The sequence below is a fragment of the Dasypus novemcinctus genome, chromosome 3 (genome assembly GCF_030445035.2).
Source record: "Dasypus novemcinctus isolate mDasNov1 chromosome 3, mDasNov1.1.hap2, whole genome shotgun sequence".
Taxonomy (NCBI): domain Eukaryota; kingdom Metazoa; phylum Chordata; class Mammalia; order Cingulata; family Dasypodidae; genus Dasypus; species Dasypus novemcinctus.
The window spans coordinates 10140633-10154325 of NC_080675.1; the positions used below are offsets into that span (position 1 = coordinate 10140633).

The window sequence follows — 13693 nt, forward strand, 5'->3', positions numbered from 1 at the left end:
CCTCTACTATAGGGTTCCTCACTTCCAGACGTCAAGCAGGACATGGGGTTCATTTGAAGGCTCGACTGAGGAAGGATCCACTTGCACACTCACATGGTTGTTGCTGGCAGGATTCAGTGCCTCAGGTCTACTGGATTGGGGGCCTCAGTATCTTTTCAGTGGAGGCAGCTCTCAGTTCCTAGCCATGTGGCCCTTCCAACATGGGAGCCTACTTCACCAAAACATGCAAGCCAACAAAGCAATAGAGAGTCTGCTAGCAAGAGTCTGCTATTCACAATCTTATGTAACCAACACTTTGCCTATTCTACTGGTTAGAAGCAAGACACAGGTTCCACACACACTTAGGAAGATTACACAAGGGAATGAATACCAACAAGCAAGAATGACTGGGGTCCACGTCAATTAAACTGACTTTGTACAACACCTAATACTGTACTACATCCACAAAGCTCGTTATAGAATTCTGATGACATTTTAATCAATTTCAACTTTTCTAAATATAAAAGATTTTAATTTTTTTAAACAGGCATTCAAATGATATTTTCTTTTCCTTACCTATATGTAAGTAACTATGTGGCTGTGAATAGGTCCAATTTTAAGGAAGAGAATTTTTGGTTTCTTTTTAACTTTAAGAACATATGCTGGGGAGCAGACTTGGCCCAGTGCAGTGGTTAGGGTGTCCGTCTACCAGATGGGAGGTCTGCAGTTCGAACCCTGGGCCTCCTTGACCCATGTGGAGCTGGCCCATGTGCAGTGCTGATGCGTGCAAGGAGTGCCGTACCACGCAGGGGTATCCCCCGCGTAAGGGAGCCCCACACGCAAGGAGTGCACCCCGTAAGGAGAGCCGCCCAGCACCAAAGAAAGTTTAGCCTGCCCAGGAATGGTGCCTCACACACAGAGAACTGACGCAGCAAGATGAGGCAACAAAAAGAGAAACAGATGCTCATACTGCAGACAATAACAGAAGCGGACTAAAGAACACGCAGCAAAATGAACACAGAGAACAGACAACTGAGGGCGGGGGAAGAAGGGGAGAGATAAATAAAAATAAATCTTTTTTTTTTTAAAAGAACGTATGCTATGTTTTACTGATTTTCCTAGGTAGAGCATCAGTACCTTTTAAAACAAGTATTAAAGTACAACCTAAACAGTAAGATGTATAAAATTAAGGCCTCTCTATTTTCCCCCATATCTATGTAACTCCTACTGAGGAGTGTTAATTTTAATCTATATATATATATATACCCAAGTAACTATCACTTCAATCAAGATACAGAAAATGTCCAGGGAAGTGGATGTGGCTCAAGTGATAAGGCCTCTGTCTACAATATAGGAGGACCCAGGTTTGATCCCTGAGGCCTCCTGGTGAAAAAGAAGAGAAAGCATGCCTGCGCAGCGAGCCAGTGCCTGTGTGGCGAGCCGAGTACCCATACAGTGAGCCAAGTGTCCGTGCCACACAGCCAAGTACCCTCATGGCAAGCCAAATGCCCACATGGTGAGCTGAGTGCCTGTGTGGTGAGCCGAGTGCCCACACAAGTGCCTACATGGTGAGCCAGTGCCCACATGGTAAGCTGAGTGCCCACGTGGTGAGCCGGTGCCCACGCAAGTGAGTTGCGCAGCAAGATGATGATTCAACAAAAAAAGGAGAGCCGAAGAGGAGAGTCAAGATGAAGTGCAACAGAGACCAGGAACTGAAGTGACACAATTGACAGGGAACTTCTCTCCATGTCAGCAGTCCCTGGGATCAAATCCCAGTGAATCCTAGAGGAGAAAAATGAGAAGAGAAGACAAAAAGAGAAATAGATACAGAAGATCATACAGTGAATGGACACAGACAGCAAAAACAGCAGGGTGGGGGCAGAGGAGGAGGCAGGGGAGGAGGACTGGGAGGGGGAGAAGGAAAAAAAATGTCCGGCACCCCAGAAGATTTCTTTTTTTTTTCTTTTTAAAAATGTTTTATTGTTTTTAAAAAGATAAATAGATCACACAAAATCAGCAGGTTTCTTCCCAACTAATAACCCCCTGTGACCACCACTACCACCACCAGGTAACTACTATTCTTATCTCTATCATTATAGATTATTTATCCCTGTTTTTCAAATGAATTCATACAATATATACTCTTGTGCCAGGCTTCTTTCAATCAACATTATGTCTTTGAAATTGTTCATATTGTTGCAGGTAATAGTTGTTCATTCTTTTTCATTGCTATATATTCACCCTTGTATGAAATTACCCACAATATATTTTTCTCCTATTGATGGATAATTTGGATTGTTTCCTGTTTTGGGCTTCTATAAATGTTGTTCTAACCATTCTTTTTTTTTTTTTTTTTTTTAAGATTTATTTATTTATTTAATTCCCCCCCCTCCCCTGGTTGTCTGTTCTTGGTGTCAATTTGCTGCGTCTTGTTTCTTTGTCCGCTTCTGTTGTCATCAGCGGCACGGGAAGTGTGGGCGGCGCCATTCCTGGGCAGGCTGCTCTTTCTTTTCACACTGGGCGGCTTTCCTCATGGGCGCACTCCTGGCGCGTGGGGCTCCCCCACGCGGGGGACACCCTTGCGTGGCACGGCACTCCTTGCGCGCATCAGCACTGCGCATGGCCAGCTCCACACGGGTCAAGGAGGCCCGGGGTTTGAACCGCGGACCTCCCATGTGGTAGACGGACGCCCTAACCCCTGGGCCAAAGTCCATTTCCCTAACCATTCTTGTACATGTTTTCTTTCTTTCTTTTTTTTAAAAGATTTATTTATTTATTTATTTATTTATTTATTTATTTATTTATTTATCTCCCCTTCCCCCCTGCCCCAGTTGTCTGTTCTCTGTGTCTATTTGCTGCATCTTCTTTGTCCGCTTCTGTTGTTGTCAGCAGCACGGGAATCTGTGTTTCTTTTTGTTGCGTCGTCTTGTTGTGTCAACTCTCCGTGTGGGTGGCACCATTCCTGGGCAGGCTGCACTTTCTTTCGCCCTGGGCGGCTCTCCTTATGGGGCGCACTCCTTGCGCGTGGGGCACCCCTACACAGGGACACCCCTGCGTGGCACGGCACTCCTTGCACGCATCAGCACTGCACGTGGGCCAGCTCCACACGGGTCAAGGAGGCCCGGGGTTTGAACCGTGGACCTCCCATGTGGTAGACGGACGCCTTAACCACTGGGCCAAGTCTGCTTCCCCTTGTACATGTTTTCTAATGAAGACACAGGGACAATAAGCACTCACTCCTCTTGGGCATATACGCAGTAGTGGAATTGCTGGACCAAGTGTGGCCATTTGAGATTATTTATGAATTCCAAAAAGAAAGATTATGTTTGTAAACTGGTTTGTTTCTCTGGGCCTGATACCCTTGGCTTGTTAGATCTGGCTGAGATGTTTTTGATTAAATTATGTTAAGATTAGGGCTTTGATTAGACCATGACAGTAGGGTGTAATTCAGTTTAAATCCCCACTCCCTGGGTGGGCTATATAAACAGACACTCACCCAAGAAGACACACAAAGGAACAGGAAGAAAGAGAACTCCGTAGATATAGAAGAGGAAAGAACTTGGTTATTTTGGTCCTGTCATGTGACAGAAAAGAGAAGGCTCAAACAGCTAAAGCCCAGGTAGAGCTAAGCCATTTGCCTGATAGTTTGCAGCTGAAGAGACCAGAGCCCCGAGCAGCAGAGAAGGCCCAGAAAGAAACAAGCCCTCCAGCCTAAAGCTGAGATCAGAAGAAGCTGGGACCACGGAACCTGAAGAGGAAGAGGAAGAGAAAGCCTGAGCCCTCCCAGAGATCAGTACGTAGAAACAGACTTTGGTGAGAGAATACCTCTTGTAGTACCTTGAATTGAACTCTTTAGGGCCTTGTAGCTATAACCTTTTACCCCAAATAAATACACTTTATAAAAGCCAACAGATTTCTGTTACTTTGCATTATCACCTCTTTGGCTGACTAATACACCATGTATATATCCTTATTTAGCTTTAGTAAATACTCCCAAATGGTTTTCTAAAGTGGTAGTACCAATCTATGTTCCCATCAGCAATATACGTGAGTTTCAGTTGTTCCTCATGCTTGCCAACACTTGGTATTATCATTCTGTTAATTTTAGCCATCTTGCAAGATTTTAATGGAATCCCACTGTGCTTTTATTTTGCATTTTCCTGATGATTGATGATTTTCATCACTCTATATGCTAATTGGTCATTTGGATAGCCTCTTCTATGAAGTGCCCATTCCAGTCTTCTGCCAATCTTTAAATGAGCTTGTCAATCTCATTCTTACTGAATTCCAGGAATTTTTTTTATATGTGAGTACAGATAACTTCTACCATTCTTGTCTTTTCACTCTCCTGATACTGTCTTCAGAAATCTTTGCCCACCTGGGGTCTTAAAGAATTTCTATGTTTTATTTTAGTCTAGAAGCTCTATCATTTTGACTTTCACTTTGAAGTTTGTGATCCTTCTCACAATAATTTTGTGTACAATGTAAGGTAGAGGTCAAGGTTATATGTGTGTGTGTTTATTTATTTATTTCACTTGCACCATTGAAAAGACCATGTTTTCCCAATTGAATTGCAGTGGCATCTTTGTTGTAAATCAGAAATCAGGTGAATATAAATGTGTGAATCTGTTTGTGGGCTCCTACTCTGTTCCATTGTTCTTTGTGTCAGTTTTAGTGACTGTAGCATAAAGTAAGTTTTGTTGTTGTTGTTGTTCCAGGCTAATATTTATTAATATTTGAATAGAAGACTCGCTGCAAGTTAATTTTTCACTTGTAATACAGCCACCTTTCCCCATTTCTACCCCATACATTTTCCCATACCTTACCCCATACATACTCTTTCAATGACAAAGGCAGAGAAGAGGGTGAGGCATGCCATTGATTACCAAGATCTTTACTCTGTTACTTCCTTTTCAACGTGCTTTAGTTCTTTCTGAAGAATTCAGTTGCTCACCATTTGGCTAACACGCTACTGGAAACATTTATAATCATGGCCAACTACCAAAGTACTTTGTGTCTAATAAATTCATCCCCCAAATTTCCATGATTAAAAAAAAAAACACAGGGCAGAGAATAATAAATGGAAGACTAGAATCCAGAATCAGTCCAGCTAGAGCTATGAATGGAACCTACCAGAATGTAGCTCTCTCACCACAGCTAGATTTCTTAGAAACTTAGATTCCAAATGCCCCACGATCTCCTTCAATTTTTTTTGCCCACAAATTAGAGAGTCAAGATTTCCTTAGAAGAACTTGTATCTCTGAATGAGGAATTTTTAAAATTTTAGATCCAGCAAAACTAAGAACCTCTTTGGAATGATATTTTTTAAACTGAGAGAATGGACAGTTGTAAAGTCCTCTCAAAGTTCACAGGTTTTTATGTTGCTGGGTTTTTTAATAATAAACTTTATTTTCATAGGTTTAGGTTTACAGAAAAATTACTCAGAAAATACAGAGTTCCCTTATTATCCCCCTCCCCCAGCTTCCCCTATTATCAACATCTTAGTGTGGCATATTTGCTATAGTTAATGAAAAAATATTGATAAATGCCTATTAACTAAAGCCCACGGCTTACTCTGGGGTTCACTCTCTGTGCTGTAGAATCCTGTGGGTTTTGACAAATCCATAATGCCACGTCTCCACAGTTACGTTATCCAGAATAGTTCCATTGCCCTAAAACTCCCCTGTACTCCATGCAGTCATCCTTCTCTCTCCCTGAACCCTTGGCGACCACTCATCTTTTTTTTTTTTTTTAAAGATTTATTTATTTATTTAATTCCCCCCCTTCCCCCGGTTGTCTGTTCTCTGTGTCTCTCTGCTGCGTCTTGTTTCTTTGTCCGCTTCTGTTGTCATCAGCAGCACGGGAAGTGTGTGTGGCACCATTCCTGGGCAGGCTGCACTTTCTTTCGCGCTGGGTGGCTCTCCTTACGGGGCGCACTCCTTGCGCGTGGGGCTCCCCTACGTGGGGGACACCCCTGCGTGGCAGGGCACTCCTTGCGCGCATCAGCACTGCGCATGGGCCAGCTCCACACGGGTCAAGGAGGCCCAGGATTTGAATCGCAGACCTCCCATGTGGCAGACGGACGCCCTAACCACTGGGCCAAGTCCGTTTCTCTCATCTTTTTATTGTCTCTGCACTTTTATCTTTTCCAGAATGTCATGTCGACTGCGTCATACTGTATGTTGGCCTTTGGCTGATGTTTTTCAATCAAAGAAGCGATGGCATCTCTTTTAAGGGTCCTATCAACCACTTGTTCATTTTAGCATTGATTTCAGGTAGAACAATTATTAGATATCTTTAAGCTATCATTTCTGGACCTTTTTAAATTTCCTTGAGAAAGAAACTACATACAATACTTGCTTGTTCAGTTAGATATGAAGAAGTGCAAGCAAAGATCCATAGACTGTTACCTTATCACAAATCATATAAACTCCTTAGGTCGAATGATTAGCACATTAAGTGATTCTGCTAAATAATTTGAGATTATAAGCATTAGCCAAGTATATACCACATTGGCAGGCAAATATGAAAAGCCAGATATATTTTTTAAAGATCATGTCCAGCTCAATAACATTGGTGAAACATCAAAATAAGAATGATGAATAAAAAGGCATGCTCTAATAGAAAAATCCAAGAGTAGAAAGAATAGAACAGTTTGTTTTGTTTCTAAGCAGACATTAAGATCATCTTTCAGGTGAAGGTTTCTGTCAGTTGAAGGAGATAGTTACGCTGGCTTTCTTTCTGCTGTCCTCTGAAGCAGTCCCTTCTTTGGCTGGCACCTGAGAAAGCACTTACTCTTCTGTGTAGAGGCTTATCAGGGCAACAAACAGTGCTGAGACGGCTGGGATCAACCAGTAGGTCCATCGGCTGGTATGCTACTCGATAGTTGTAATAAGAGTGTCTGAAGGTTTGATTATCTTTGATCTGTCATCTCGGTGAAGCTCCCCAATAACATACGTTTTGGACAGTTCTCTAGCAGTTAGTACAGTTCTCTGGTACCCAGCATCCTCAGTTTTCTGTAGCATCTCCTCTAGCTTGTTCCCTAAGACTTCCTCCCCACGCGGACTCTCCTCCAGAAACTTAGGCAGGCCGTACGCCTTGTAGTGCAGGATGACCCCGGTGCTCTTGCTGTGGCCGTGCTTCTGGATCTGTTCCAGCGTGCAGTCCTTCCCAGCGCCGTCCCACGGCTCCGCCGTCGCCTCTCTCCGCGAGCCCAAGCCTCAGGAGCCAAGCGCTCCCACCGCGGCTGCCGGAACAGAGCGTCTCAGGTATCCGCCCCGGACTCCCCAGGCACCTGCGCCCTGCGTGCTGGGAGTCAGTGCGAACCCAGCGGGGGTGCACCCGGACCTATGGTAAGTTTTGATACCTGGACTCCTCCAGGTTCGTACTTTTTAAGATTGCTTTGACTGTTCTGGGTCCTTTGCATGCTACACACATTTTAGAACCAGCTTGTCAATTTCCATCAAAAAAAAAAAGAGGAGGAAGAAGGAAAGAAAAGAAAGGGAAAAAATCAACCTGCTGGGATTTTGATTGGGATGACAGACTCTATAGAATATTTGGGGGAAAGAATTGATGCCTCAACAATACTGAGACTTATCCTTCCAGTTATTTAGTTTTTCATTACAATCAGCAGTGTTTTTAATTTCAGTGTAGAGGTCTCGCACATCTTCCTTAGATTATCCCTATTTTATTGTAAAGGATACTAGCTCTTTTAAGTCATATAGGAATGTGCGGCTATAAAATATAGGTATAGAGAAAAGATGCTTAGAGGTGACAAGCTGGCCTGGCTCGGATTTGGGGGTGGGGGATGGGAAGATTGCCTCAAGTGCTTAATTGTTAACTGGCACTTAATAGATCAGACCAGAAATCTGCCAAGTCACCTTAAAGAGCATCAATACCCTCTAGTCTACAAGTACTGAAAAGAAATATATTCATATATCTAGAGAGAGGATGTGTTAAGGAGGGTCTGGCTCACCTGGCAGGTATGGTGGGAACGAATACAGCAAGCTTATTTCGTGTTCACCAAACACTTCTGAACATTTGGCTTCTTACATAATTTGCTTCCAAGAAGAGAATGTCCTGGTGAAGTGGGTGCAAGTTATCAGCCCACCTGACAATTATGTTTCTCACTGAAAATAAATGAGTACTCTGTTCTCCTGGGCTCTTAGGAGATTAGTTGACACAAATCAGCATCTCAGGGTCCTCTTGGTGCCAGGACACTGCTGAGATTACTGTTTTCAAGTTGCAGGGCTGAAGGCCTGACTTTCTGGTGAATTCGCCAAGGTTAATGCCACTTGGTGAGGCCTCTTGATGATCCTCAGAGTTTCTCAAGTGTCCATTTGCAGCCACATGGAAATGTAAATAAGGTATGAACATGGCTAAATGACTGGAAATTTGAATTAGCTATAAAAAGCATAGATATGCTGATTTATTATTCTAGTAAAGGAAGAACTAGTAACACGGGTATAAAGGCAGTGGTCACCAAAGGTTCTGAGGGGAGGGAGAGGGAAGAATAGTTGTAACATGGGGCATTTTTGGGACACTGAAATTGTTCTGTTTGACTTTGCAGTGACAGATACAAGCCATTATACAGTTTGTTAAAACCTATAAGTTTGTGTGCAGTACAAAATGTAAACCATAATGTAAACTATAGACTATGGTTAGTAGCAATATTTCAGTATTCATTCATCAATTTTTGTTTCAGATTTCTTTTTTGGCACTGGGGCTAGGATTGAAACTTGGACCTCATATATGGGAAGCCGATGCTCAAACACTGAGCCATCTCGGCTCCCGAGTTGTTTATTTGTTTGTTTAGTTAGTTTGCTTCTTGTTTGTGTTTTTGTTTTTAGGAGGCAAAGAGGACCAAACCCAGGACCTCCCATGTGGGCAGTGGGTACTTAATTGCTATAGCAACATCTGCTCCCCCGTAGTCATCAATTTCAACAAGTATACCACACCAATGAAAGATGTTGTTAATGGGTGAAAGTGGGGGCGGGGGAGGGGATGAGGTATATGGGAATAGTTTTAAAAGCATAGATGTGTAATGTAACTTCTGCTAAAAAACTTCCATTCATTAAATACTACTCCCCTACAAGGCATCAGGTACTGTTTCAGACTCTAAAGATACAGCAAAACAGAACAAAGCCCCTGCCTTCATGGAACTTACATTTTAGCGGGGGAGACAGACAATAAACACATGGACATATAAAATGATGTCAGATACAAGTAGAGAAAGAGAATAGTGTAGGATCTCACTGAGCAATGGGGGGGGGCGGCTCTCTGTGAAGGTGATATTTGAGTTGAGCCGTGGATGAAGTGAGAGCAAGCCAGGGAGATAGATACACAAAATATGATCTGTTCATGCAAGGAATAGTATTCAGCAATAAAAGGGAATGAAGTATTGATACATGCTACCACTTCAATGAACCTTGAAAACAATGCTAATGAAAGAAACCAGACACAAAAGACCATATATTGCATGATTCCATTTATAGGAAATGGCCAGAAAAGGCAAATCCAGAGACAGAAAGTAGCTTAGTTTGTTGCCAGTGGAGGAATGGAAGGGACCTGGCTAATGGGTTGGGACTTTCTACTGGGGCTGATGAAAGTAGATCTGAAGCTAGATAATGATGGTAGTTGTACAACATTCCGAATGTACTTGATGCCACCGAACTGTACACTTTAAATTGTTACGATGGTCAGTTTTATGTTATGTGTGTTTTATCACAATAAATGAAAAGAATGCTATTATTATATATCAGATTATATTATTTAAAAGGATGAAATCTATTTGTTATTAAAATAAACCTAAACTAATTTCTCATTCAGTGTAATGTTAGGAATTATGGAATTTTAGAGCTGGGAAAGACCATAGGGATTGATGACCTATATTATAAAGTTAGTTTGTTGAAAATATACAGCAGCTTTCTAATGATCACAAATATAAAATTATTCATTCCATTCCATGAATTTTTTTACCAAATGGTTTACAAGTCTTTTTGACTTACTGGTTGGGATCCTGGCCCTGAACTTAAAAAAAAGCAACCTTGCAGAAACCAGTCATATCTGACTTACTATGACTCAACAATACATAAATTGCCATAATTAATTTCCATTTTTACCATCATCAGTGTTGGTTACATAACAAATCATATAACATCATTTGCCTACATGTTAGAATAATATATAGTCTGGTTTTCTTTGTGCAATAAGTTACTGTAAACATTAGTTTGCAGAATACTCAGCACTGATATAAGAATGAAATATTAGTATTTGTCCCATGAGCTATGAAAAATTACCTTATCAATTTCTGTTTCAAATATACTTGTAATGAACTAGTCAACATTGTCATTGTGCTTTTTATAATGATTCTAATTAACAGAATATTTGCAGAGAATTTTTTTTCCAAAAACTTGAAAAAGATTGATTTTTAAAGTAAAATTTCAGATTACAATGTTAAATTTATCTCTAGCTCTGTAAAGTTATATGATATGAGATATTTAAAGTTTCACTGCATTTCAGGGTTGTTCTTGAAGAGATATTCTGCCTGCAATTGAAGAAAATAAAAAAGACAAGTCAACAATTTACATAAACTACAAGAAAGTTATTATTAGTTCTATATTTTTACTATTAATATATAGACATTTAAAAATAAAAGTATATAAAACTTTTACTTTCAAATGAATAATAAAAATCTTGTAAACTATAAATGTATTAGAGCTACTTCCAAAATAACCAGACAGACGGTTTCTCTATCTCAACTGGTTTCTGTTTAGATTCTTGCATATTTTATTTTCAAATTGATATTAAATAAAACCCCCCCAAAACTAAACCTCTTACCAGAAAATCAACGGGGTCTTCCGGTCTGACCTTGCAACATTCATTCAAACCCTGCATAAGAGTTGGCATAACGTAGGTCATTAAATAGTTTCTCAGGGGAATAGACTGGGCCTCCAGTAATTCTCTTTCTTCTCTTTTCACTTCCTCTAGTCTTTTATTCTATAAATAGAACATTTGGAGGGGGGATGAGGAGGCATAAATATAAAGTCAAAAAGAGGAATGTTTTTACACAACTCACCCCATGGTACATTATAAATAAATACCATTAAACAGGTTCACCACATTAGATGAAGGTAACATTTCAGGTCAAATCAGCAGTCTAGCCATTTCGAAAATGCTAACTGGGAACTTACCTCACTTCTTAAGCCAAAATAATTTCCAGCTTCCCAGATGGTGCAAAGTAAAAAAAGGAAATCATGAAAGTGCTGCTAGAAAGACTGGAGAGTATGGGTATAGCGGACATGTGTTATTCCTTGCCAGCACACAACCCTCCTCTCTCATGGAAATAGTTCTAGATTTCCTTTGAGAAACTACCTCTCCCTTCTCAGCCTAGTGGTTTGGGTGCAACTTAAGCCTCCTGGTCATGGGCCTTACTCAAAGACGGAAATAATCTTGTGGAGGCAAAGGAAGAAGCCACCCAGGGAAGGCAGAGCAGAGAGGGGGATCCCAGGTCCTTGGGACATCATTTGAGCCACTGTTATCAAGCCTCACCCAAAGTGGACTTTTCTGTTAGGTGAATCCATACTTTCACTTTATGTCTAAGCCATTTGAAGTTTGCTTTTATGTCACTTGCAGGATAGAGTCCTGACTGATTATTTTTTGGTTTGGAAGGGGGCTTTTCCAAGCAAGATGGCAAACTGAGAAATCAAAATGGGAAAAAAGGTTGATGGATTTGACTGTATATAAATGTACAGCTTTTGGGCGGCCCAAAGGACAACACATCATAAATAATGTTAAAAGATATTAACTGAGAAATACCATTTGCAACATTATTTTTAAAACTAGGGTACTGTAAAGGTATTATGTAAGCACACAATATTTGCCAGGCTCTGTTCTGCATATTTATTTGATATATATTAACTATTTAATCATCACAACAACTATATTAACTAGGTAGTATGAGTTAGTTGCTACTGTCCCCATTTTACAGATGGAGAAACTGAGACACAGAGATACCTAGAAAGAGAATAGAGCAGGATTTGACTTCAAATAGTACAATTCAGGAAACTGATTGGGCTATTTATTATTTCTATTGCACTACCTTATCAGGAGATCTCCTCGTAAAATAATTAAAGACATACAAATTTTCAGGAAATATAAATGCCTAGCTGGGAAACGTTGTTCAATTAGTGATCACAGAAATGAACACTAACACAATTAGGTTGGGTTTTGCTTATCAGATTGGCAGATGTGAACAAAATTGAGAAAATAGGGTTGGTGAAGGTGTAGAGAAACAGATACTGTTAAATAGTACGTTAACTGATTTATCTTGCTGGAGGGTAGTTTAGAAATATATCTTAAAATGTAAACCATGTATATGGTCTTCCCAGCAAACTCTAGGAATTTATGCTGAGGAGATGACTAAGCATTCAAAGAAACGAGCATAAGGGCTAGTCTGTGTCCCTCCCTCCCTTCCTTCCTTCCACAAATATTGGCTGAGTGCCTCTGCTGTGCCAGGCACTGTTCTAGGCACTGGAAATACAATAATGAGCAATGCAAACAAAGATTCCTGTCCTCATGTAACTTCAGTTCTGTGCAGAGAAAAATTACAGACAAGGTAAATACATAAAATACACAGAATGTCAGAATAAGTGCAGAGAGGAATACTTACAAGTGAAAAAGGGAATGATGGCATGCTGTGCAGAGAGACAGGGAATGAAATTATACACACAATGGCCAGGAAAGTCCTCACTGGAAATATGCTTTTTCATAGACTAGAGCAAGTGAGGATGTCAGTTGTGCAGATGGTGGGAAGGAAGATCCTTGCAGCATTGGTGGAAATTGGTGAAAACTAGAAGTGGCCAGGTCACAAAGGACCTCTTGGCCACAGTCAGGAGTCTGGACTTTTGTCTGGGTGATGGGCAGCCTGTAAAGAGTTTTAAATAGGGAATGGCATGGGCAGCTCTGCACTCTAGAACAGGGGTTCTTAACCAGGGGTCCACAGACCCCCAAGGGGTCTGTGGAAAGATTTCAGGGGGTCCGTGAACTTGAACTGAAAAGCCCAACTTATTATCTTTAATTTCTCTGACCTCTGATGTTGAGTGTCATAAAACTATCTGCCGCTATATTCTGAGTGGGGTCTGTGGTTTTCACCTGACTGGCGAAGGGGTCCATGGAACACAAAAGGTGAAGAAGCCCTACTCTAGAAGGATTGCCTGACAGCAGCATGGCATCAGACTGGAAATGGGCAGCGGTGGAGTTGGGGAGGCCAGTGAGAATCCACCAATAATTCTGGTGAGAAACAAAGATGACCCTGATTGGGAGAAGGGGAGAGCTGAGGATGTACAGATTTGAGAGCTACTTTAGGAAACAAAATAGGTAAGACTTGATCATTTGGGGAATGAGTATGGTAGGATAAGGTTGACCAGCCAGGCTAGTTGGGTAAATGGAGGAAAATAAAAATAACTACCTAGTGATAAAATTGTATAGAGAGGGAAACGGATTTAGCCCAATGGATAGGAGGTCGGTGGTTCAAACCCCGGGCCTCCTTGACCCGTGTGGAGCTGGTCCATGCGCAGTGCTGATGCGCGCAAGGAGTGCCCTGCCACGCAGGGGTGTCCCTCCGTAGGGGAGCCCCACGCGCAAGGAGTGCGCCCCGTAAGGAGAGCCATCCAGTGCGAAAGAAAGTGCAGCCTGCCTAGGAATGGTGCCGCAC

At 41.5% G+C, this 13693-nt stretch overlaps 1 protein-coding gene across 1 annotated transcript in view; it reads right to left on the reverse strand.

Annotated features, from left to right (window-relative positions):
• Nucleotides 1–9453: 9453 nt before the first annotated feature.
• Nucleotides 9454–13693, reverse strand: part of AK7 (adenylate kinase 7) — a 133519-nt gene continuing 129279 nt past the window's right edge. Inside the window, exons 17-18 of the mRNA XM_058291966.2 lie at nt 10819–10977; nt 9454–10525 (exon numbers count right to left, since the gene is read on the reverse strand). Coding sequence (XP_058147949.1) covers nt 10487–10525; nt 10819–10977 — 198 coding nt within the window. The 3' untranslated portion in view covers nt 9454–10486. The remainder of the gene's footprint in view (nt 10526–10818; nt 10978–13693) is intronic.